At 43.8% G+C, this 26511-nt stretch overlaps 2 protein-coding genes across 3 annotated transcripts in view; one reads left to right on the top strand and one right to left on the bottom strand.

The window, feature by feature from the left end:
* ppp3ca (protein phosphatase 3, catalytic subunit, alpha isozyme) overlaps positions 1-4119 on the bottom strand; it is an 81716-nt gene extending 77597 nt beyond the window's left edge. For both annotated transcript variants that reach the window (XM_042311464.1, XM_042311465.1), the window contains exon 1: positions 3827-4119. In XM_042311464.1, coding sequence (XP_042167398.1) covers positions 3827-3881 — 55 coding nt within the window. In that variant the 5' untranslated portion in view covers positions 3882-4119. The remainder of the gene's footprint in view (positions 1-3826) is intronic.
* Positions 4120-9808: 5689 nt separating this feature from the next.
* Positions 9809-18587, top strand: LOC112233826 (ubiquitin-conjugating enzyme E2 D2). Its single transcript, XM_024401699.2, has 7 exons — positions 9809-10042; positions 14853-14916; positions 15215-15246; positions 15333-15410; positions 15620-15725; positions 17013-17106; positions 17204-18587. Exons 1-7 carry the CDS (start codon positions 10019-10021, stop codon positions 17247-17249), a joined length of 444 nt encoding a protein of 147 aa, XP_024257467.1. The 5' UTR covers positions 9809-10018; the 3' UTR covers positions 17250-18587.
* Positions 18588-26511: the final 7924 nt, after the last annotated feature.

Genomic DNA, 26511 nt, shown 5'->3' with positions numbered 1-26511 from the left:
CCTGGACCCAAAAAGGGTTATCTTATGGGGTCAACTGAAGAACCCTTTTGGAAACTTTTTTTCTAAGAGTGTAGCAAGTGGAAATATAACAGAATCTATTGCTGAGTAGGGGAGGAAAATTGTGTGATGACATCTGTGAAGCGTGAAAAGGTTAATATCTTATCACCTCATTCTGTAAGAGAACATACAAGTAAGTGTGACATTGCAAAAATAAGCGCTGAGTAACATCAAACAGGAAAACAAACACTTACAAACAGATGAGTCATTTACAGGGCAGTATGTGTAGCTATGTGCTGAGCTGTGCTGCAGGAAAGTAGTGTGTTAAATTGGATCTGATGATGCAATTTCCGCTTGCAACATCACTGGGATTGGATATGCAGTTATTTATTGATGTAGCTATCTTTGTACACGATACAATTAGTCAATTATACATCAACTGGGAGGGGTCCAACCCTATTTCTGAGCAGTTTCTCAGCAGGAATGAAAGAGGTTTAGGAGTTGAGCAGAATCCTATTGTGATGTGGAGGAGCCACTTTGCCACCACTGCTGCTCCAGCAGGTCCCCATTGTGTGTGCCATGCATCCACACTGTTACAGTCTAACTCCATGAGAAATAGGAGCACAAGCACCTGCCACAGTGGCATCCCTCTCACAGCTTTGATCTGGATTATTTTAACAATCTATTGTATGTTGGTATAGAGAAGCCAATACTGATGCACTACAAACCCAGAAGAATGACCAGTGTAAATATCCAAATGTTTTTATTTATTTAACCTTTATCTTGACAAGGGGTCAAAGATGAGAGGATGGTGTCTTTTTCAGATGAGCCCTGTAGAACACAACAATACAGATCAAAGTACAGTAGGCACATAGCAGCGCCCCGCCCTCCAGCTGCCAGGGTATATGGTTAGACGGACACGTTTGTGATGGCACCCTTTACATATTTGCCACAGCTGTATAAGGTACTGGGATCTCTGAGCAAGTACTAAGTAGTGCCACAATGCAGCAATCTTCAGCCACCTCAAACGAGATGTTTGTGTGAGCAGCATGAAGGAATTGCTGCAATTGATTAATCAATTTCTAGTGCAACGCGATAGTGCATTTACCAGTCCCACCAGAGACGGTACAGCCTCCTCCTCCCATTGATCTTGCTGTGGCCATGAATAGATTCTCTATGTAGAAATCCCTTCAAATTAAACACACAGTCGTCGTGGTTCATCCATCGAATCCCTCTTCCCTTATGATGAGACTGGCCCACAGCAGATGGGATGTTCCTTTGAGATAATAGTGTTCTGTATTACAAACAACTACAGTCAACTTTGAGTGAACCCATTCCACTGTTAACCCCTCCTCCTCCTCTCTGCAAACACTCCCGCTTTGGGATGCAAACAAAGCCACACGTAAAGCTGTCTCTGTACTGTCACCTGTTCGGAAATATGTAGCTATGCCATCAGAATGGAATTGAGAAATAAGGGATCCATATTTGCAATGTCTGCTAACTCAGGGCTCTATTAAATCTGTGTCACTGAAGCATTACAGATTATGAGATGGAAATGTAAAGATGATTTCCGATCGAGGTGTAAACACAGCGTTTACCTTAAAACGCAGTCTCCGCTAATGAGAGAACATTGGCTTTAGATTACAATCACACTGTAAAGCTGAACTTCCGCGATGTGGAGTGAATAGAGTCTTTACTATCCTGTAGCACATTCATTTGCTCATTCATTATGTCTTAAATATGCTATGCTTCTAAAGAGTTTATTCAATTCCCCCATTGGCAAAGCCTCAGAATGACTATAAATAACAAATAAATTAGGATTGATATATTAAAGGTAAATGGTTACTTAGCAACAATACGTGAGATAATATGCAAGAATACATTACGAGAAGACATAGCCTATGAATATTCACCCCATAAGTAAATGTATCCTGTACCAGTCTTATGGGCCATTGATTTTCATATACTGTACCTGTAAGCAAAATTAAACGGTATAGAACTAGGCCTGAGCCTGCTACAGTATGTGAAAAATGATCAAAGGCTACATTTGATGTGTCTTGTATTGGAGGTGTGGGTGGGGATAGTTCCATCATCATTAGATCATGTTGCCCATCATAGTTGGCCATTTTATATTGTACATTCATAATGGTGGAGCAGGCAAAATATGTATAGTGCACAATGTCTTGTGTGATGTATTGTTTTATTAATGATGTAGACAGTTTTTTGTTGTTGTTGAGATGTCATTTTGTTCCTGTTTGGACCCCAGGAAGAGTAGCGGCTATTGAAAGCTATTAATGTGGATCCTAATCAAATACTAAATACGACTGTAGACGCTTTGAAGAGCCCGCTAGTTCTGGAACATATCAAAATACTACCAATCCTGCATGAGGAGAGCAAACCGAGGCAACATCCAAGACTGGCCATTATCCCAGTGTTGTAGGCCTATCAAGCGTGTATGTGACAGTCGTCAAGGTCTTGGTAGGTATATCAGGCAGTGATATTTTTATACTTTTGACGTGTTTTGCATTAATTACAGTCCCCTATGAAACACGGACCAAATATATGGCTCCTACCCGGTCACATTATGATAAACCGAGGAGTTAACCTGCCGGACTATTTTCAATTAGGTGCTAAAGTATTATTATTTTTTGAACAATGCATCTTATATCACAGCGCTGCTGTCCGAGCCTGGATAGGTGCAGCGTCGAACTCGGGTTTACATTGAATTAAACCTCGTCTGCGATTGCCGACAACTGCAATAGCGTTTGGTGTGCAATTGGGACTCGAATAGTAAATAAAATGCATCAGAAATAAACAACTCCAATATTGGAAAGCGGTAACATTTATAATGAAACGCCATTTAACATGAATGAGACTGCAAAGACAGTTATGTATTCCTGAAGCTCAGTCAACACTCATGTACTTGTGGCACAGCCTCCATTCATTTCATTGCAGACCACAACACCTTTGACGGAAGAAAAGGTTTTTGTAGAGACATTGGACCTATTGAAAGAAACTACTACAGGCCTACATTATATTATATTTTGGTAACACTTCAATTTTAAGGGATCCTCATTACAGTTTAGCCTAATTAAATATGTAATTACACTGTAACAAGTATTGTAGTTCATTGTAATAACACATAGTTACACTGTAATAACATGTACTGGTGGTAGGCTATATTTTTATGAAATCTCGACTAATAGTCTGTTAATGACAGACGGTATTGGCACGCGTGCCAAACAAATATGAATATAGGCCTAATCGAAATGAGTGCGTGGTTTCAAACTCAAGATCCAAGCAACACTATAGCCAGCCTATGGTTTACTCATTGACAGTGAAAACGGTTACATAAATGCCAATATAGATTGCAACCCACCCCTTCCCCCCAATGAGCAGATCCAGGTATTCGCCAAGCGCCCTTTATCACAGCGCCAGCGAAATCCTGCTGCATCACTGCCTTAACCGCAAAGACTTCATCGGCAACTCTGCCTCATTTAGTCTCCTCTTCTGCCTGTCCGTGACTAAATTCAATCACATTGGGACAGTGAAAAATATATTGCTCGGAACACGATTATTAAGAAAATATCCCATCCCCCACACAGACAGTAGGCCTATAGCCATAAACCAAGTCACTGCCTTTCACTGTTTATCAACATCACAGGTCTAGAGCAAAGAACATTCTTTATATCATTTAACACATCGGACATCCACAGGACGCAACACCCAACTCTGTAGCCTACGAGATCGTATACAGTAAATAATTGATATCATATACCTTTGTAGCCTATATAAAATTTAAAAAATTAAATAATGAAAATGCACTCACTTTTTACTACCCGATCGGTGGCATTTAAGACTATGTCTGCGTTAGACATCTTCATGGGCAGGTGCGGTCTCGAGGCAAATGCGTGTGTATTCCTCCTTGTAGAAGTGACTGTTTTATTCTCGGTGTGTTTTCGCGGTTGCGAGATGCGGTTGGTGCAGTGGCATCACTTGGATGCGTCCCTCAGTTTATCACTGCCTGCGCTGGGGTCTGGGGATGACTACTGCTACACAGTTAAGGTGGATGCTGCTGAGGAGGCTGTGCTAAGCAGTCGAGTGGGGGAGGATGGAGGGAACGAATTGGGAGGGGGCGGTAGTGAGAGTGAGAGAGCGAGATAGGGTGTGTGTGGTGGGGGGGCTCTGCTCAGGAGATCCTCACTGCACGCTGCACCACCCCGACATTGGCAATGAAGGGACCTCCCACGCTAATGTTTCACGGGGCTGCCTGATGCTGCCATCAGGTGGAGGCAGAGCCGGGATTTCCCAACAACACGCGCACGCCATGATTTTATATTCGATGCACTTGCTGATGGGGTGCGGCCTGAGACGCATAGGTCTGCACGGTATTAATTATGGTTATATCAGTGAAGCTCCCGGGGTAAAACATTGTGTCATTGCTTTTTGTGGAAGATGTTATTTATCCAATATTTTCAAATAATCAGATGACAAGTCAAAATGGCTTGTGTGTGTGTGTATGTGTGTGTGTGCATGGCCAGGGGCAAACTGTTCTGCCTCAACAACTTTGTAGCTTTTATACCAAAGAATCTGGGAGCAGTATGCCTATCAGGGGAAATGGGGACTTGAACAATCCCAAAAACATCAGTCTAACAGAAGAAGACTTTCTTACAGCCACAAATCAAATCGAATGTTATGTTTCACATGCTTCATAAACAACAAAGGGCCCTTCCCAACAATGCAGGGAGAAAAAAAGAGAATAAATACACAGTGAGTAATGATAACTTGGCTATATACACGGGGTACCAGTACAGAATCCATGTGCAGCGGTACAAAGTAATTGAGGTAGATATGTACATATAGGTAGGGATAAAGTGACTAGGCAACATGAAAGATAATATACAGTAGCAGCAGCGTATATGATGAGTCAAAATAGTAAGTGCAAAAAGGGTCAATGCAGATAGTTAAATAGTTAACTAAAAGCTATCCGGACTAACTATTTAGCAGTCTTATGGCTTGGGGATAGACGCTGTTCAGGGTCCTGTTGGTTCCAGACTTGATGCACCGGTACCGCTTGCCGTGCAGTAGCAGAGAGAACAGTCTGACTTGGATGGCTGGAGTCTTTGACAATTGTCAGGGCCTTCCTCTGACACCACCCGGTATCGAGGTCCTGTATGGCAGGGAGCTCGGCCCCAGTGATGTACTGGGCCGTACGCACTACCCTCTGTATTACCTTGCGGGTGGATACCAAGCAGTTGCCATACCAAGCGGTGATGCAGCCAGTCAAGATGCTCTCAATGGTGCAGCTGTATAACTTTAGGTATGGGCCCTCAGATCCTTATAATTTTTTCAGCCTCCTGAGTAGGAAGAGGCATTGTCGTGCCCTCTTCACGACTGTGTTGATGTGTGTGGACCATGATAATTCCTTAGTTATGTGGACACAGAGGAACTTGAAGCTCTCGACCCGCTCCACTACAGCTCCGTCGATGTGGACGTGTTCGGCCCTCCATTTCCTGTAGTCCACGATCAGCTCCTTTGTCTTGCTGACGTTGAGGGAGAGGTTGTTGTCCAGGCAGCACACTGCCAGGTCAATGACCTCCTCCCTATAGGCTGTCTCATTGTCATTGGTGATCAGGCCAACCGCTGCTGTGTTGTCAGCAAACTTAATGATGGGATGGGAGTTGTGAGCTGCCACACAGTCGTGTGTAAACAGGGAATACAGGAGGGGACCAAGCAAGCACCCCTGAGGGCCCCTGTGTTGGGTCAGCGTGTTGTTGTCTAACGTAACTACCTGGGGGCGGTCCATCAGGAAGTCCAGGATCCAGTTGCAGAGGGAGGTGTTCAGTCCCAGGGTCCTGAGCTTAGTGATGAGCTTGGAGGGCACTACGGGGTTGAACGCTGAGCTATAGTCAAATAACAGCATTCTCACATACAGTAGGTGTTCCTCTTGTCCAAGTGGGAGAGGGCTGTGTGGAGTGCAATAGAGATTGCGTCATCTGTGGATCTGTTGGGGCAGTATGCGACTTTGAGTGGGTCCAGGGTGCCTGGGATGATGCTGTTGGTGTCAGCCATGACCATGGGCGGGCACAGGGACTACGGTGTTCTGTTTAAAACATGTACAGTGCATTCGGGAAGTATTCAGACCCTTTGACTTTTTCCACATTATGTCACCTTACAGCCTTATTCTAAATTAGATTAAATCGTTTCCCCCCCTCATCAATCTACACACAATACCCCATAATGACAAAGCAAAAACAGTTTTTGGAAAATTTTAGCAAATGTTTTAAAAATTAAAACCGGAAAAATTACATTTACATGCTTATTCAGACCCTTTACTCAGTACTTTCTTTAAGCACCCTTGGCAGTGATTACAGCCTCGAGTCTTGGATATGACACTACAAGCTCGGCACACCTGTATTTGGGGAATGTCTCCCATTCTTCTCTGCAGATCGTCTCAAGCTCTGTCAGGTTGGATGGGAAGTGTCGCTGCACAGCTATTTTCAGGTCTCTCCAGAGATGTTCAACTGGGTTCAAGTCCGGGCTCTGGCTGGGCCACTCAAGGACATTCAGAGACTCTTCCCGAAACCACTTCTAAGATGTCTTGGCTGTGTGCTTAGGGTCGTTGTCCTGTTGGAAGGTGTACCTTTGCCCCAGTCTGAGGTCCTGAGCACTCTGGAGCAGGTTTTCATCAAGGATCTCTTTGTACTTTACCCCGTTCATCTTTCCCTCAATCCTGACTAGTCTTCCAGTCCCTGTCGCTGAAAAACTTTCCCATAGCATGATGCTGCCACCACCATGATTCACCGTAGGGATGGTGCCAGGTTTCCTCCAGACGTGACACTTGGCATTCAGTCCAAATTGTTCAATCTTGGTTTCATCAGACCAGAGCATCTTGTTTTTCATGATCTGAGTGTCTTTTAGGTGCCTTTTGGCAAACTACTAGAGGGCTGTCATGTGCCTTTAAAAAAAAAAAAAAAAAAATTAAACCTTTATTTAACCAGGCAAGTCAGTTAAGAACACATTCTTATTTTCAATGACGGCCTGGGAACAGTGGGTTAACTGCCTGTTCAGGGGCAGAACGACAGATTCGTGCCTTGTCAGCTCAGGGGTTTGAACTCACAACCTTCCGGTTACTAGTCCTTTTACTGGGGAGTTTGATGGGCTCGTCGGAGGTCGTAGCGGGATTTCTTGTAAGTGTCTGGATTATTATTCTTCAGTTCCCTTTGATAATACAGTCGGACCTTGTCCATTTTGTTCTCTAATGATTGTACGTTTGCCAGTAGAACAGAGGGTAGAGGCGGTTTATTTACTCTCCGACGTAGTCTCATCAGGGAGCCCACTTGTTTGCCTCTCTTGCGCTGTCACTTCCTCTTTCGAGTCCCGGGGAATAGGGCCTGGTTCAGAATGACCAGTCCATCCACAGCTGACAACTCGTTGAAGTAGAAATCTTCATCCAAATCGAGGTTAGTGATCGCTGTTCTGATGTCCAGAAGCTGTTTTCGCTCATAGGAAATGCTGGCAGAAATATTCTGCACAAAAAAAGTTAAGATCAGCTTTAAAAAAAACACAAAATAGCAGAATGGGTCAGGAGCCAGTAAGATGGAAGCTATCCACTGCAGCCCCACAACAGGTGCATTGAATGAATCTTCTCATTATATGAGCTGCCAGAGCTCAGCACTGTTCAGCAGCTGTGGTTCTGAAACCAGTGACCAGTCAGTTTATGGACATCACAGCGCTGTCCATGGTGCTGAATGTTTGCACATTCCCTGAGGCTAATTCGATTCATTGTGATTTCTGTAATTTCAGTTACAAAAGACAAACAACTTGTTCTGCCAACTCAAAGACACAGGGGGCTGTGTTGTCACAAGACTAATTTCCGATTTACCATCAATCTTTTTTTAGCCGGACAGGTACCCTACAGTGCGTGGAACCAGCTTCCCCATGAAGCTAGGATAACAGAGTTCCTGCCCATCTTCCGAAAACAACTGAAATCCTACCTTTTCGAACAGTATCTTAAATAATCTGCCTCCTTACCTCAACCCCCCCACCCTGAACCAGCAGTTGCACTTGCCCCTTTCTAGCTCTACTGACTCTACTGTTAGCAACTTTATTGAGGAAAAATTTACTTTCTATGCCTGTGATATGTGGTTGTCCCAACTTGCTATTTTAAGATGAATGCACAAACTGTAAGTCGCTCTGGATAAGAGCGTCAGCTAAATGACTAAAATGTAAATGCTATCATGAGGTCTACCCGTGTCTTGAATACCTGTCTAGTGCATACACACGTTACAATTGAATATGGGTGCGTTCGTAAATTCACTCTGGAGTGCCAGAGAATGCTCAGAGTGTGCTCTGGGCGTTTGTAAATTCACTCTGGAGTGCCAGAGAATGCTCAGAGTGTGCTCTGGGCGTTCGTAAATTCGGAGCGTTGTCAGATGGTCCACTCGTAAATTCAGAGCGTTTCGTTCTCGGAGCGTTCAGAGTGCACACTGGACGCCCTGGCCAGGGAGTAAGGTTGGTCCGAGCGTTCTGACCTCACAATGGCAGTCAAGCGCCCAAGCTAAATCAAATCAAATCAAATTGATTTATATAGCCCTTCGTACATCAGCTGATATCTCAAAGTGCTGTACAGAAATCCAGCCTAAACCCCAAACAGCAAGCAATGCAGGTGTAGAAACACGGTGGCTAGGAAAAACTCCCTAGAAAGGCCAAAACCTAGGAAGAAACCTAGAGAGGAACCAGGCTATGTGGGGTGGCCAGTCCTCTTCTGGCTGTGCCGGGTGGAGATTATAACAGAACATGGCCAAGATGTTCAAATGTTCATAAATGACCAGCATGGTCCAATAATAATAAGGTAGAACAGTTGAAACTGGACCAGCAGCACAGCCAGGTGGACTGGGGACAGCAAGGAGTCATCATGTCAGGTAGTCCTGAGGCATGGTCCTAGGGCTCAGGTCCTCCGAGAGAGAGAAAGAAAGAGAGAAAGAGAGAATTAGAGAGAGCACACTTAAATTCACACAGGACACCGAATAGGACAGGAGAAGTACTCCAGATATAACAAACTGACCCTAGCCCCCCGACACATAAACTACTGCAGCATAAATACTGGAGGCTGAGACAGGAGGGGCCAGGAGACACTGTGGCCCCATCCGAGGACACCCCCGGACAGGGCCAAACAGGAAGGATATAACCCCACCCACTCAGGTGACGCACCCCTCCCAGGGACGGTATGAGAGAACCCCAGTAAGCCAGTGACTCAGCCCCTGTAATAGGGTTAGAGGCAGAGAATCCCAGTGGAAAGAGGAGAACCCAAGGGCGGTTCGTTGCTCCAGCTAACGGTGGATAGCTTGCCAGACACCAATACGAGAACACCTCACTGACAATTTTCTCGCCCTAGAGGAGCTGGTTAGACTGTTTTCATATTACCCAGAGCGTGACTGTAACTGTGCTGCTGGCAAAAATGTAATTACGCTTCTTTTTGCCGACGTTTACTGACGCGGGTCATATTCAACAGGTGTTGAGCGTTCGTAAATTCATCAGTTATTTTGCGGTCTGGCACACAGACGAGAACGCTCTGAAATCCGAGTAGATAACCAGAGGGAATTTACGAACGCGCTTTTCATTACATGCAGCTATGGTAGACCACAGTGCAGCCTAAACTGTGGCCACACAGTATAGGTTGCTCTGAAACGTCGAGTTTTTATGATTTGCGTCAATTGGGATGCCTTCTTTATTCTCATGTGAGTCCGTAATTATGTCAATTGCATAGCTCTAACCTGTCTCACGGCTTCCAGCGGATGTAGCGTGGGCGGACGTTTGCAATGCATCACAGCTCTTCGGAGAAGTGATGCGGTGCCCAGTTCTCTCAGCTGCTAGTATGAGCCGTAGTGTATTTCAGTTTCGCTAGAATACTCCGCTACCCAGTCGTTGCAGAAGAACAATTTAAAAACGTAGCTCGCAGTAAAATCTTAATTTCACATAGGTAAACCGAGGTTACATTGACAGCCGCACAAGCACAGCAATGGCCCTGAAAAGAATTCATAAGGTAAGGAAGTAACGTTAGCCTGCTAGCTAGGTAGGTAAGCAAGCTATCTAACGTTAATCGTTAGCCGCTTTTGGCCTTCTCTTTTTCGGCACGCTTTCGAGCTACTGGTAGGCTACAGCAAGAAAGCTTGCTAGCCCACATTGCGTAGCTATTTCATACCACGTTCGTCGTCTGCCGCCTGGTCATTGACTACCAAAGCCATATATTGGTGATGGCTACTTGTGATGGCTACTTGTGATCACTGATTAATTTGCGTTTGAATGCTAGCTAGCTGGCTAGTAGCCCAAGTAAAGTTAGCTCACACAGTTTAGCGGCATATGACAACATCGATAACTGGTGAATGTAGCTTGCTAACAAGCTAGTTAACTAGAAATTATCGTCTACTAGCTAAACTTGGTAGCTAGATAACAGTTAGCTAGATTAACACGCTAGTTAGATTTTAAAAAATGCAATTCACGGTAACGTTAGCTACTAGCCTCCTAACTAGCCAGTTACTGATACTGTATGTAGCTAACGTTAGGTAGGGAATATACTAATTAACGTTAGCTCGCTAGTTTGTCTGACTAGTTTTAATCATAACTTGACAAGTGTAACGTTAGCTGACGTTAGTTTTCAGGGAAGTCCTCAGTCCGTCATAGGCCTGTTATTCCGCGTTCCTTGCTAGTATCGTTACTGTCCTACTTAGCTACTTCCTACTGTAGTTGTAGTAAACAGATGCACATTAGCTGGCATCGTTCACTTTAGTCCAAGACAATTCACGTTTGGCATAATGTTAGCTAAATTCGTTACAAATCGGTAAGCGCAGACTTTGTTCTACCATTGTCTTCGGTATCAAAAGTAAATTATGCTCTGCTGCTTTCATCTGACACTGACTGATTAATGATCCATGAAAATGATTGATGTTGACAGATTGCTGAAGTATACTTTTTGAACTTAAAATATAATAAATATCCATCAATGTCATTCTGAATCCAGTACTTTTCCTGTGTTTCAATTTGGAGAATTCACTGACTTGCTGCAGAAACGATGCTCGCTCAGGTCTAACCTCAATGTTGTTGGTAGACCTTGAGTGACATTAGTTTAATCTTGAAAGATTTGTTGTCAGATGATGTAGGCCGTAGCCCACTATTAGACCTCGGATTAATTATTTAATTAAGAAGACAAGGTCTATGGGCATTCCATAGCGTCTACATTCGAGAACTCATGGTCCAATGACTGTACCCGCTAACAGCACAGCCTGGTCTCATAGACTAGATGTAACATAGTAAAAGTAAATCAGAGACACTCAAATTTGTATGATACTTTTGTATATTTAGTGTATGTGGACACCCCTTCAAGTTAGTGGATTTGGCTATTTCAGCCACACCCATTGATGACAGGTGTATAAAATCGAGCACACAGACATGCAATCTCAATAGACAAACATTGGCAGTAGAATGGCCTTACTGAAGAGGTCGGTGACTTTTAACGTGGCACCGTCATAGGATGCCACCTTTCCAACAAGTCTAGCTGCTCCGGTCAACTGTAAGTGCTGTTATTGTGAAGTGGAAATGTCTAGGAGCAACAAGGGCTCAGCCATGAAGTGATAGGCCACAAAAGCTCACAGAACAGGACCACCAAGTGCTGAAGAGCATAAAAATAGTCTGTCCTCAGTTGCAACACTCACTTCCGAGTTCCAAACTGCCTCTGGAAGCAACGTCAGCACAATAACTGTTTGTTGGGAGCTTCATGAAATGGGTTTCCATGGCCGAGCAGCCGCACACAAGCCTAAGATCACCATGCGCAATGCCAAGTGTCGGCTAGAGTGGTGTAAAGCTCGCAATTGGACTGGAGCAGTGGAAACCCGTTCACTGGAGTGATGAATCACTCTTCACCATCTAGCAGTCCGACGGACTAATCTAGGTTTGGCGGATGCCAGGAGAACGCTACCTGCCCCAATGCATAGTGCCAACTGTAAAGTGTGGTGGAGGAGGAATAATGGTCTGGGGCTGTTTTTCATGGTTTGGGCTAGGCCGCTTAGCGCCAGTGAAGGGACATCTTAATGCTACAGCATACAATGACATTCTAGACGATTCTGTGCATCCAACTTTGTTGTAACATGTTGGGGAAGGCCCTTTCCTGTTTCAGCATGACAATGCCCCCGCGCACAAATCAAGGTCCATACAGAAATGGTTTGACAAAATCGTTGTGTAAGAACTTGACTGGCCTGCACAGAGCCCTGACCTCGACCCCATCAAATACCTTTGGGATGAAATGGAACTCCAACTGCGAGCCAGGCCTAATTGTCCAACATCAGTGCCCGACCTCACTTATCCTCTTGTGGCTAAATGGAAGCAAGTCCACCCAGCAATGTTCCAACATCTAGTGGAAAGCCTTCCCAGAAGAGTGGGGTCTTTTATAGCAACAATGATGGGGGACCAACTGCATATTAATGCCCATGATTTTGGAATGAGATGTGTGACGAGCAGGTGTTAACCTCTCTGGGATATGGGGGACGGTAGCGTCCCACCTTGCCAACAGCCAGTGAAAGTGCAGGGCGCCAAATTCAAAACAAAGTATTTTACACCATTTTAAAGATACAATTCTTGTTAATCCAGCCACAGTGTCTGATTTCAAAAAGGCTTTACAGCGAAAGCACCACAAACAATTGTTAGGTCACCACCAAGTCACAGAAAAACAGCCATTTTTCCAGCCAAAGAGAGGAGTCACAAAAAGCACAAATAGAGAGAAAATGAATCACTAACCTTTGATAATCTTCATCAGATGACACTCATAGGACTTCATGTTACACAATACATGTATGTTTTGTTCGCTAAAGTGCATATTTATATAAAAAAATGTAATTTTTACATTGGTGCATTACGTTCAGTAGTTCTAAAACATGCGGTGATCCACATCAATTTACAGAAATACTCATCATAAATGTTGTGTTATACATGGAATTAGAGATATACTTCTCCTAAATGCAACCGCTGTGTCAGATTTTTTTAAAAACTTTACGGAAAAAGCAAACCATTCAATAATCTGAGTACAGCGTTCAGACAACAAAGCAGCCAAAATATTGTGTAGTCAACATTAGTCAGAAATAGCATTATAAATATTCAGTTACCTTTTGATGATCTTAATCAGAATGCACTCCCAGGAATCCCAATTCCACAAATGTTTGATTTGTTCGATAAAGTTCATAATTTATGTCCAAATAGCTTCTTTTGTTAGGGCATTTGGAAAACAAATACAAATGCGCGTTCAGGTCCAGCCGAACGTCGGACGAAAAGTTCAAAAGTTATATTAAAGGTCGTAGAACCATGTCAAACTAAGTATTGAATCAATCTTTAGGATGTTTTAATCAGAAATCTTCAATAATGTTCTTACCGGAGAATTCCATTCTGTAGAAAAGCAATAGAACGAGAGCTAACTCTCTCGTGACCGCACGTCACGAGTCTGTGGCACTCCTCCAGACACCTAGCTCAATCCCCTCTCATTCTCTCCCCCCTTCATAGTAGAAACCTCAAATAAAGTTCTAAATACTGTTGACATCTAGTGGAAGCCTTAAGAAGTGCAATATGACCCATTTACACTGTATATTGGAATGGCAAAGAGTTGAAAAACTACAAACCTCAGATTTCCCACTTCCTGGTTGGATTTTTGTCAGGTTTTCGCCCTGCCGTATGGGTTATGTTATACTCACAGACATCATTCAAACAATTTTAGAAACTTGTGTTTTCTATCCAATAGTACTAATAATATGCATATATTAGCATCTGGGACAGAGTAGCAGGCGGTTTACTCTGGGCACCTTATTCATCCAAGCTACTCAATACTGCCCCCCTTCCACCAAGAAGTTAACATACTTTTGGTCTTGTAGTGTAAGTTTAGTTTGTTATGGTTACATAAGACAGATGGTTGTAGGGTGGTTGGTCGGATGAATGGGTGCACTACTTTTTGTTAGCTATTTTGCAACTACTTTTTTACATTTTAGATAACCCTTCCCCTAACCCTTTTAGCTAACCCTTCCACCAAACTCCTAACCCCTAGCCTAGCTAAAGTTAGCCAGCTAGCTAGATAGATAGAATTCGTAACATACCATATGTTTTGCAATTTCGTAACATATTATATGGATTTTAATTCATAACATATCTTATTGAAATTGGTGATGGACGTCCACAATTATTATATACCATACAAAACGTAACATCATACTAAATGGAGTGTATCGGATTTACGTATGGAATAATACGAAATGCACTGAGACGAGGTTGAGCAGCATCTGTCCCATGTCTGAAGCGACATCCATTATTGGCTTTTTGCATCGTAAACAAGGAACTATTAAATCTAGTTTCAATGATTTACCCCCCCACCAACACACACGCACACACACACACCACCAAATCCACTACTTGGAGTGTGAAGCTAGAACAAAACATTGAGATCCATATTAGATTTTGATTTTAGGGTATCTAAATGGGATTTCATTTTCTTTTCACTGCCCGGCGATTCTCCAATCGGAACCAATTTTTATGGATGTATCTTCAAACACGGGACAATTGCTGCTAGCAGGTACAGTCATTGGACCATGAGTTATCTTCAATGTAGTCGCTATGGAATGGCCAAAGATACCTCATCTTATTAATTCATTAAATAATAAACTAATATTGGGATAGTCTAGGCCTACAAGCTTAGGTCTACTACTTCCAGCCCACATTCAGCATTAGAGACATGGTATGCAGTTTGGCTGAACTACTGAAACAATACATATTGTTAAAGTATTATGCTTTTCTGAGGAAATGAAAGCTCTTGTCTTTGTCCCTAGGAGTTAAATGATTTGGCTCGTGACCCTCCAGCACAGTGCTCCGCAGGACCTGTTGGAGATGACAGTAAGTCTCCTCAACCACACAACACCATCACCCGCAGTTTACGTTCACCATCCAAAGCACATCACTTACCACCCATTTCATTCAATATTCTTGATGGATTATATCATTGTTTATCATAGAATACAGGATTTGACTCCAAAAGAAAACTGTTGGCAATGAAATCTAGCCTGTAGATACAAGCCAATAAAGACGAATGACCAGTGTTCTTCTGCATCATGGCACGAAAATCTAATTCAAACAATGTACTTTATAAAGGTGCTTATAGTGTATTAAAAGTGTTTTCTCCTCTCTTACCTAGTGTTTCACTGGCAGGCTACCATAATGGGACCAGTAAGTATATCTTCCTGTCCTGTTTGGTGGTTCACAGCTTTTGCTCTGGGTCATGTAATAGTAACCATCTATTTTGCTTTTTACAGAATGACAGTCCGTATCAGGGTGGCGTGTTCTTCTTGACCATTCACTTCCCCACTGACTATCCCTTCAAACCACCAAAGGTAAGGGATGTGTCCTGGAACTCAGCTATATGTTAGAAAAGTGGTGACAGATTTATTTTAATGGAGCTACGAATTAGACCTACATTGATGGGAAATAATAATTCACAACGGTTTGTTTTCAGTACATGAGATGTAACCGACAACCATTTCTGTCCCGTCAGTGTGCTAAAGGAGATGCTGTAAATGCAATACATTTGTGTCCTCTAAAGGTTGCATTCACCACAAGAATCTATCACCCAAACATCAACAGCAATGGCAGCATCTGCTTGGACATCCTGAGGTCGCAGTGGTCGCCAGCACTCACCATCTCCAAAGGTAATTCCGGAATGGGGCTCTTGGTTGATGTTTTGTATGTGGGTCTAGATCACTTGTTATGGCTAGTTTTAAACCAGTATGGTTTTGAATTTTTAACTGCAGATTCTGGTAAGTACACTACATAACCAAACGTATGTGGATGCCTGCTCGTTGAACATCTCATTCCAAAATCATGGGCATTAATATGGAGTTGGTCCCCCTTTTACTGCTATAACACTCTTCTGGGAAGGCTTTACACTAGATGTTGGAACATTGCATCTGGGGACTTGCTTCCATTCAGCCATGAGCATTAGTGAGGTCGGTCACCAATGTTGGGCGATTAGGCCTGGCTCGCAATCGGCGTTCCAATTCATCCCCAATGTGTTTGATGGAGGTCAGGGCTCTGCAGGCCAGTTAAGTTCTTCCACACTGATTTCGACAAATCATTTCTGTATGGACCTTGCTTTGTGCACAGGTGTATTGTCCTGCTGGAAACAGGAAAGGGTCTTCCCCAAACTGTTGCCACAAAGTTGGAAGCACTATGATTGATGCAGGTACCCAGATTCGTCCGTCAGACTGTCAGATGGTGAAGCATGACTCATCACTCCAGAGAATGCATTTCCACTGCCCCGGAGTCCAATGGCGACAAGCTTTACACCACTCCAGCCAACTCTTTGCATTGTGCATGGTGATCTTAGGCTTGTGTGCAGCTGCTCGGCAATGTCATGAAGCTCCTGACGAACAGTTCTTGTGCTGACGTTGCTTCCAGAGGTAGTTTGGAACCCAGTAGGTAGTGAGTGTTGTAATGGAGGACATGTTTGCCCTGCTAGAGCTGCCTCTGTCAACTGTAAGTGCTGTTATTGTGAAGTGGAAACTTCTAAGAGCAACAACGGCTCAGCTGTGAAGTGGTAGGCCACAAGCTCACAGAACAGGACCGCCGAGTGCCGAAGTGCGTAAAAATCGCCTGTCCTCAGTTGCAACACTCCAAACTGCAGTGGAAGAGCTCAGTGACTTTCAACATGTCAGCGTGATAGGACGCCACCTTTCCAACAAGTCAGTTTGTCAAATTTAATTAGTGCAAATGTTTGTCTATGGAGATTGCATGTCTGTGTTCTCAATTTTATACACCAGTCAGAAACGGGTGTGACTGAAAGAGCCGATTCTATTCATTTGAAGTGGTGTCCACATACTTTTGTATATAAAGTGTATGTCCCAAACTATGCTCATTAACAGGTCGGAGATTTACATTGATTGTCACAGTAATTTGTCAGAACTGTGTTGACTCTGTTGTTGTCGGTCATCCTACAGTCCTCTTGTCCATCTGCTCACTTCTCTGTGACCCAAACCCAGACGATCCACTAGTGCCTGAGATCGCACGCATCTACAAGACAGACAGGGAAAAGTAGGTCTTACACAGTTTCAACATTCCATATTTTTTTTTGTACAACCTGTCTGCTACAAGGATAGTTATATATTTATTTATCCTCCTGTCATTCCAGATACAACAGAATAGCCCGGGAATGGACCCAGAAATATGCTATGTAGTCTCAAGGCAATGCAGTGGAAAATCTGCCTTTATATTCAAAGGCTTGGGGGAGCTTTGAATGAAAAGAGGAACAAAGTATTGTTGGTTTCCTTTGGAGTGATTTCTTTGAGCCACACCCTCCCTCTCCCTACGCACTTGACCTCCTTCCCCCTGCCTCACCCCCTTCAACCTGTCCAGCTGCCATGATGTACATATTTGAGACAGCAAATTGTATACTCCACAATGTCCACCAGGACCCGTGTAGGACCACTCTTATTTGATTCCAGGAACCATTCCTTATCATTTTTATGAACCCAAGGTTTGCTTTCCCAAGATTGAGGGATTTTATGTATGTGCTTTGTTTCTCTGGTTGTTTTTCCTCTCTCTGTGCTTCCAGCTGTCCTGTGAGCGGATGGGAGGGGTGGGAAGAGAAGGGGCTTGGAGAATGTTTTTGTCTTCTATTTGGCTATAATAAGAAATAGCCTTCAATCTGTCAATCGTTCTGCAAACCTCTAGGGGACTTTCTCTGTTTGGCAATGGGATGCCCAGGATCCTGCCTCATAGCCCCTCCACAATGTGAATCACTATCATTTAAGATCGTAGTTACCCATGGAACCCTCCACACTATGACGTGGGACAATAAAGTAATGAGACTGATATCTATATATCTACTGAATATTACATCCAAAATAACTTCTCCCTCACCTAGTCAAATGAAATACTCTTGTGGTGTTGATTTTGCTAAAGGAAAAAATAGTACCTTTTTAGATCGCCCTTTGCGCCTTCATCAAATTATTTTAGTTCTCTCAATTGTGGCAAGTCTTTGTCTTCTGGGTGATGGTCTGATTTTTAAAACGGCCAAAGTTAGTTTGGATCCAAGTTTGGCAGCTAAATTGGGTGGTACTAGTACACTGAAATGGTATTAATCTAGCTTGATCTTCTATTTTTATCTACATTCTTTCTCTGGTTTCAAGTCCAGCCCGAAAGGACAAAGATTTGGCATTAGTAATAAAGCATGTTGTTCGAAGGCAATGCCGAATGACAAGATCTAAATCTAAAAGCAACTTTAGCACTCGACAAATATGATGAACTTAAAGTCTTACCTCAAGTGGGCTAAATGGAAGGAAATCAGTCTGATTGGGGTGTATTTTCATAAAATAGAACAGTGACCTCATTCTGTAATCACACTTTGTATATTTGAGCTGCCATCGTTGACATTGAAGCTCCAACTACTCCCTGTCTGGATCAGAACCCTGGACTTGAGTTCCAGACAAACAAACTTCTGTATATTTAATTACCTGAGAGCTCATTGAGCTTGTGTCTTAATTAAACTGTAATAAACATGATTATTAAAGTTATGAGTTATCACTGTTTTTATTTGGCATTGATGCGCAAATATGCGTTCTTTTGGAATTTATATGAAAGCTTTGTCATTTTGAAAAGAAACGAGTATTTTGTACAATTTATTCGTTTTGCATGTGTCCTATTTATGTTAGATATATTGCTGAGGTTTTGATAGCAACAAGGACACTTGGTATGAATCAGCTGGAATAATAATACTATCACTTTGTCTCACCTATGTCCCTTTTACAGCGAACTACATTGAGGCTTAGGACTTCACCTGGCTGTTCTTATTTCTGCCCACTCATTTCATTCATTATTACATTATTTGAAGCACAGTTACAGAACCTGCAACTACACTATCCTCGATTATTATTATTTTTAACTTGATTTAACTAGGCAAGTCAGTTAATTAAGAACAAATTCTTATTTTCAATGACGGCCTACCCTGGACAACGCTGGGCCAACTGTGCGCCGCCCTATGGGAGTCACAATCATGGCCAGATGTGATGCAGACTGAATTCAAACCAGGGACTGTATGATTTCCAGTCGTATATATTAGTGCTACGCTGCTCTGATAGTTGGCATTATGTCATATTTCAGAAACAACTGTCCTGACTTGTGAGAAAGACTACAACAACAAAGCTGGGCCAGATCAGCATAATATACATGGACCTATTCACCTGCCTCACCATGACACTAAATTATTTCGGGCAGCAAATTCGATTTTTCAATATTTGTGTGCCACTAGATGGGGCTCTATCATTGGGTTTGGCAAAAATGTTAGTTTGATTTTCCATAATGTACCTAACTGCTTGTGCCATTCATGAGGGCCACAATCAGCTAGTCACTATGGAATTTACAGGATTTGTGGAAGTATAAATTAGGTTAAATGTTATTAGATACCACACACAGTCATTATATAGATATGACCTATAACCTATATGAACATATTATGGGTAGTTTGTGGCCTATTACCTTCCGAGTGCAGAGAATGAGCATGTGATTGGTTGCTGCCTGAACAGCAAATCCTTGTTTAACATCCCACCAGTGTTGACCACCAGCAGCTTGGAGTGATGAGGCTCAGGTATAGTCTACTCCACTGCATGTTTACATCCTATACTTTGTGGTGAAGAAATGTACCCATATCACATACATTTTCTTTTCTTCATTCACTCCAGGGCCCAATCCCCTTCTCTGATGTCTGTGTCCTTGAATTTGGCAATGCTGAGGGGACTGGTGAGCCAGGAGGAGGAGAGCAGCGTCAGGAGGAGGAGAGCAGCGTAGAGGGGAGGAAGGGAGGTGTGGATCAGGGGTAGCTACAGAGACGGGCCAGCCAGATGAATAGGATGAGCCTCTTGACTCAGACAGGAGGTGTAAAATGGGAAAAACAATAGAGGTGAGGTAGTGATGTGGGGTTAGGCAGGTCAGAGGGGGAGTGGGAAAGGGGGACTGCACTGTTTGGAGAGCTTGCAACATTCCTCAGTGTCTGAGAAACCGGACGTTCATCTCTCTCTTTCTCCCTACACTCACTCCACTTTTAGGTTGTTTTTAGGGGCTCTCCTGTGGCGCTGGTCATGTGTGCAGCTGGAGGAGGCCGTGTAACACTAATCCCCCGGCCGGCTCAGGAAAGTACTCTGCCTCGCTTCGCACAGAGAGAAAACAACAAAGAGCTGAGTGTGGCTGCAGCCCCAGGGCTCAGTGCGCCCACCAGAACGTCTCCTGTCACAGCTTGCTGCTCCCTCCTACCCATGGACTCTCTCTCACTCACTCACTTTATGTCCCCTCTCTCTCTGACTGACTCACAACCCACCACGTGAAAAAATGTCATTTTTAAACTTTGATGCCTAATATGTGTGTGAGAGAGAGTGCGAAAGATTGACTTCTGAGGGTCAAGAGCAGGAATGTAGACAAGCGTAGAGCGGACAGGAATGTGGTCAGTCTGGGCATTGTAAAAGGAAAAGCCCCGTGCTCTTCAGGATACCAAATTCAAGTAAGGACTGTAGTCTGCGTGCTTTCAATCAATTTGAAATGAGTAGGCCTATGTGACCAATTGCAAGATTTGAGTTAAAATAGTGTCACAACACCACCTTTTGGTAACTTGGTAAATATGGACCACTTGCAGTGCAAACGCCAATGAGCTGTTCTTTTACATGTACACCCTACATCAGGCTGCCCCAACTGGCTGCCCGTGTGGTTTTATTTGGCTCCCAAGAGTTCTGAGCAAAAAAATAATTTTGTGTGGAATTTTCATTGTTGAACATAAGTCAGTAATAACATCAGGAAATCAGCTCCAAATTATTTTAATTCAAGAAATGTGTTCCCAAGTATTGCCACGCATAATAGAGAGACCCTTGATCATATACAAATGTAAGCAAGGTTCAAAATGATTTTGTTTCAGTCAAACGTATCTGTTTGGGCTTCTTGCAGTCAATTTTCAGTCTACAAATGATTTGTAATTATGTGTCATGGTCCCCCCACCATCTGCTCCAGAAAAAATTGTCCAGAATCTAGTTGATGGTCCCTGCATTAGGTCCACACCACTATGCACATGCCTCAGAGCTTGGAGTCGGTATGGCTGGTGGTTGGCATTATTAAAGTCATTTCCAAAGGCGCAAATGATGACGAGGGGGTTGGCATCTGCTTAATATGAGATAGGGTGAGACCAGGCATATTGCCAGAGCCATGCTAGACACCAGGGATTACGAAGCAATGTGTGTCCAATTTATGCACGTCGTGGGGAAATGGATGCGACCATTGTGCAATTACCTAGAACGGAACCCTTGCCTGCACGGCCACTCAATAAACAGAATCCTAGAGGTAAAAAACTAAATAATAATCTTAAAACCAAACATAAAAATCGTTATAAGAGATTATCATCCAAACAAACAAATGGAATGGAATGCAGATGACCTTTTATCACATTTTGCTATGGTATTTAAATCAATTATAAAGGTGCTACTGCTACCAACAGCCCACTCAAAACACCAACCTATACGGAGAGAATACGCGCTTGGCTGGGTTACAACAAATGGCATGTTGAGGTAAACAAACGGAGATAAGTAGTCACGAGAAACCAAAACCAAGCGACACACAGGGCTACATGAGGTGGACATCCCAATGCTAAGGCCTACCTGTCGCATGCTCTTCATTAGTGATTTAGCCATTTAACATGACAATTCCTTAATAACAATTCCACTTTGGTTTCAAACACATTACTTAAGTCTATGTTTGGTGCGTCAAATGGATGGCTCTTGGGTGTCCAAATAATTCCAATGTTTAAACATTATGCAATGCTTCAACATTGATGATAAAGTTGGTCATTTTAATAGGTCATGTCATGGGATGTTAATTACAAATAGCATTGACCAATTACATTATTTTTGATTTCTTTTTGAGGATGTGAACACAATTCACATAAATGCATTGCTCATTACGCATGAAGTTTCTCTGCGTACACTTCATAGTAAACGCAGCCTTGCTGCATTTGGTGACAGATAAAGGTTTACTATTCACTGTGTGTATATTTGTAAGCGGGTGTTTTGTGTGCGGGAGAAGGGTTGGCTGGCGAGTACCAGTGTCAGAACAACCCCTCCCCTCTCCCTCTCTCGAGCTTCCGCGTTATTTTCCAGCTCGGAGCCTCCACCGCACAGCTCGATCGATTCGCATTGATTGTCCCTGACGAGCTGCTCCACTTTCTAGCCAATGTCAGCCCGTCTGCGATCGGGAAGGAGAGAAATGAAGGAAAATCTCTGCCGCCCTGGCGGTGTCATTTCCACACACTTCGGTTGGGCGCCTGCCAGCAGACAGGACATTCGAAAGAGGTGGAGTGGACTCTTGGTTTGAGCGAGAAGAGGAGCCGAGCGCACCGGTCATGGGCGAAAACATAGCGAGTTGCAACTGAGCACCGCGTGGCCACTCCTACGCGCACGCACCGCAACGAGTGTGAAAAACAACCCATCGCTTAATTACGCTACATTGACCACTGTGTAATGTAAACCAGCATAAACCATCAGTGACATGTCACATGTACAATTGAACGTGTTATTGTCATAAATTAGAACATTAACATGTTAATGAAAGACAATAATATGTAAATGTATAATATCATTTATCATCTGTTCTGCCATTAAGACCATGAGTTATGTTTTTTGTTGTTGTTGCAAATCAGTCTCCTTGCTCCTGAAGGGCAATTGCAATAGCGCATATTGTCATATTTTGGTGCCATTAAACACATTTCTGAATTAGGTGATAGCGCAGGCCTAGACTTTTTATTTAACTAGGCAAGTAAGTTAAGAACAAATTCTTATTTACAATGACGGCCTACACCGGCCAAACCCAGACGATGCTGGGCCATTTGTGCACCGTCCTATGGGACTCCCAATCACGTCCGGTTGTGATACAGCCTGGAATCAAACCAGGGTCTGTAGGGACATCTCTTGCACTGAGATGCAGAGCCTTAGACCGCTGCGCAACTCGGGAGCCCCCAAAAATGTACAATTTGCATAAATAGGCTACAGCTACTCTATATATAAAATAGTATGTGGACATCCCTTTAAATGAGTGGATTCTGCTATTTCAGCCACACTGTTGCTGACAGGTGTATACAATTGCGCACACAGCCATGCAATCTCCATAGACAAACACTGACAGTAGAATGGCCTTACTGAAGGACTCAGTGAATTTCAACGTGGCACCGTCATAAGATGCCACCTTTCCAACATGTCAGTTCATCAAATATTTGCCCTGCTTTAGCTCCCCTGGTGAAAGTGCTGTTATTGTGAAGTGGAAATGTCTAGTGGTGTAAAGCTGCCCGCAATTGGACTCTAGAGTAGAGGAAACACATTCTCTGGAGTACTGAATTACGCTTTACCAACTGGCAGTCCAATGGACAAATCTGGATTTGTCGGATGCCAGGAAAACGCTACCTGCCCCAATGCATAGTGCCAACTGCAAAGTTTGGTGGAGGAGGAATAATGGTCTGGGGCTGTTTTTCATGATTCGGGTTAGGCCCCTTAGTTGCAGTGAATGTAAATCTTAACGCTACAGCATACAATGGTTGGCGCCCCCCCCTTGGGTTGTGCCGTGGCGGAGATCTTTGTGGGCTATAGTCGGCCTTGTCTCAGGATGGTAAGTTGGTGGTTGAAGATATCCCTCTAGTGGTGTGGGGGCTGTGCTTTAGCAAAGTGGGTGGGGTTATATCCTTCCTGTTTGGCCCTGTCCGGGGGTGTCCTCGGATGGGGCCACAGTGTCTCCTGACCCCTCCTGTCTCAGCCTCCAGTATTTATGCTGCAGTAGTTTATGGTGTCGGGGGGCTAGAGTCAGTTTGTTATATCTGGAGTACTTCTCCTGTCCTATTCGGTGTCCTGTGTGAATTTAAGTGTGCTCTCTCTAATTCTCTCTTTCTCTCTTTCTTTCTCTCTCTCGGAGGACCTGAGCCCTAGGACCATGCCTCAGGACTACCTGACATGATGACTCCTTGCTGTCCCCAGCCCACCTGGCCGTGCTGCTGCTCCAGTTTCAACTGTTCTGCCTTATTATTATTTGACCATGCTGGTCATTTATGAACATTTGAACATCTTGGCCATGTTCTGTTATAATCTCCACCCGGCACAGCCAGAAAATGACTGGCCACCCCACATAGCCTGGTTGCTCTCTAGGTTTCTTCCTAGGTTTTGGCCTTTCTAGGGAGTTTTTCCTAGCCACCGTGCTTCTACACCTGCATTGCTTGCTGTTTGGGGTTTTAGGCTGTGTTTCTGTATAGCACTTTGAGATATCAGCTGATGTACGAAGGGCTATATAAATACATTTGATTTGATTTGATTTACAATGTCATTCTGGACGATTCTGTGCTTCCAACTTTGTGGCAACAATTTGGGGAAGGCCAAATTGAAACGCCGACTGTGAGCCAAGCCTAATCGCCCAACATCAGTGCCCAACCGCACTAATGGTCTTGTGGCTGAATGGAAGCAAGTACCCGCAGCAATGTTCCAGCATCTAGTGGAAAGCCTTCCCAGAAGAGTGGAGGGTGTTATAGCAGCAAAGGATGGAACAACTCCATATTAATGTCCATGATTTTGGAATGAGATCAAATCAAATCAAATGTTATTTGTCACATAAGGCAAATACAACAGATGTACAACTTACAGTGAAATGCTTACTTACAAGCCCTCAACCAACAATGCAGTTTTAAGAAAATTACCAATTTAAAAAAAAAAAAGTAACAAACAGATTAAAGAGCAACAGTAAAATAATAATAGCAAGGCTATTTACAGGGGGTGCCGGTACAAAGTCAATGTACGGGGTCACCGGCTAGTCAAGGTTTTTGAGGTAATATGTACATGTAGGTAGAGTCATTAAAGTGATAATAACAGAGTAGCATCAGCGTAAAAGGGGGGTAATGCAAATAGTCTGGGTAGCCATTTGATGACATGTAGCTTGGGGGTAGAAGCTGTTTAGAAGCCTCTTGGACCTAGACTTGGCACTCTGGTACCGCTTGCCATGCAGTAGCAGAGAGTCTATGACTTGGGTGGCTGGAGTCTTTGACTATTTTTCGGGCCATCCTCTGATACCGCCTGGTATAGAGGTCCTGGATGGCAGGAAGCTTGGCCCCAGTGATGGACTGGGCCGTACACACTACCCTCTGTAGTGCCTTGCGGTCAGAGGCAGAGCAGTTGCCATGCCAGGAAGTGATGCAACCCGTCAGGATGCTCTCGATGGTGCAGCTGAGGATCTGTTAGTTTGTTGGTGATGTGGACACCAAGGAACTTGAAGCTCTCAACCTGCTCCACTACAGCCCCATTCGATGAGAATGGGGGCATGCTCGGTCCTCCTTTTCCTGTAGTCAACAGTCATCTCCTTTGTCTTGATCCCGTTGAGGGAGAGGTTGTTGTCCTGGCACTACACGGCCAGGTCTCTGACCTCCTCCCTATAGGCTGTCTCGTCGTTGTCGGTAATCAGGCCCACCACTGTTGCGTCATCAGCAAACTTAATGATGGTGATGGAGTCGTGCCTGGCTATGCAGTCATGAGTGAATAGGGAGTACAGGAGGGGACTCAGCACGCACCCCTGAGGGGCCCCCGTGGTGAGGATCAGAGTGGCGGATGTGTTGTTACCTACCCTTACAACCTGGGGGCAGCCCGTCAGTAAGTCCAGGATCCAGTTGCAGAGGGAGGTGTTTAGTCCCAGGGTCCTTAGCTTATTGATGAGCTTTGAGGGCACTATGGTGTTGAACGCTGATCTGTAGTCAATTAATAAAATTCTCACATAGGTGTTCCTTTTGTCCAGGTGGAAAACGGCAGTGTTGAGTACAATAGAGATTGTATCATCTGTGGATCTGTTGGGGCGTTATGCAAATTGGAGCGGGTCTAGGGTTTTTGGGAAAATGGTGTTGACCAGCCTTTCAAAGCATTTCATGGCTACAGACGTGAGTGCTACGGGTCGGTCGTCATTTAGTCACGTTAGTGTTCTTGGGAACAGGGACTGTGGTGGTCTGCTTAAAACGTGTTGGTATTACAGACTCCAACGGGGAGAGGTTTAAAATGTCAGTGAGGACACTTGCCAGTTGGTCAGCCCATGCTCGGAGTACACGTCCTGGTAAGCCATCTGGCCCATCCGTGACAGTTGATGCTCTCATGCATGTTTCAGTGTTACTTGCCTCGAAGCGAGCATAGAAGTAATTTAGATGTTCGACGAACAAGTGTCCACATACTTTTGCTCATGTGGTGTATGTTAGTCACACCAACGTAGGCTTAGTCTATGTTCATCAAAGAAAATCAAATAATAGGTCTACTGTAGCCCTTGAAAAAATATTAGCTTTCAACATGTTCAATATTCACATTTGGGTATGTTTCCATATTTTTGGATTGCACCGTTAAAGTTATCAGTAAACATGAATGTGTTGAAGGAAAGTTTAGTCTTAAAGTGGCATGACGAAATAGC

Source organism: Oncorhynchus tshawytscha, linkage group LG33 (genome assembly GCF_018296145.1).
Source record: "Oncorhynchus tshawytscha isolate Ot180627B linkage group LG33, Otsh_v2.0, whole genome shotgun sequence".
Lineage (NCBI taxonomy): Eukaryota > Metazoa > Chordata > Actinopteri > Salmoniformes > Salmonidae > Oncorhynchus > Oncorhynchus tshawytscha.
The sequence above is the reverse complement of the archived record's forward strand: the minus strand, read 5'-3'. Positions and strand labels throughout refer to the sequence as shown.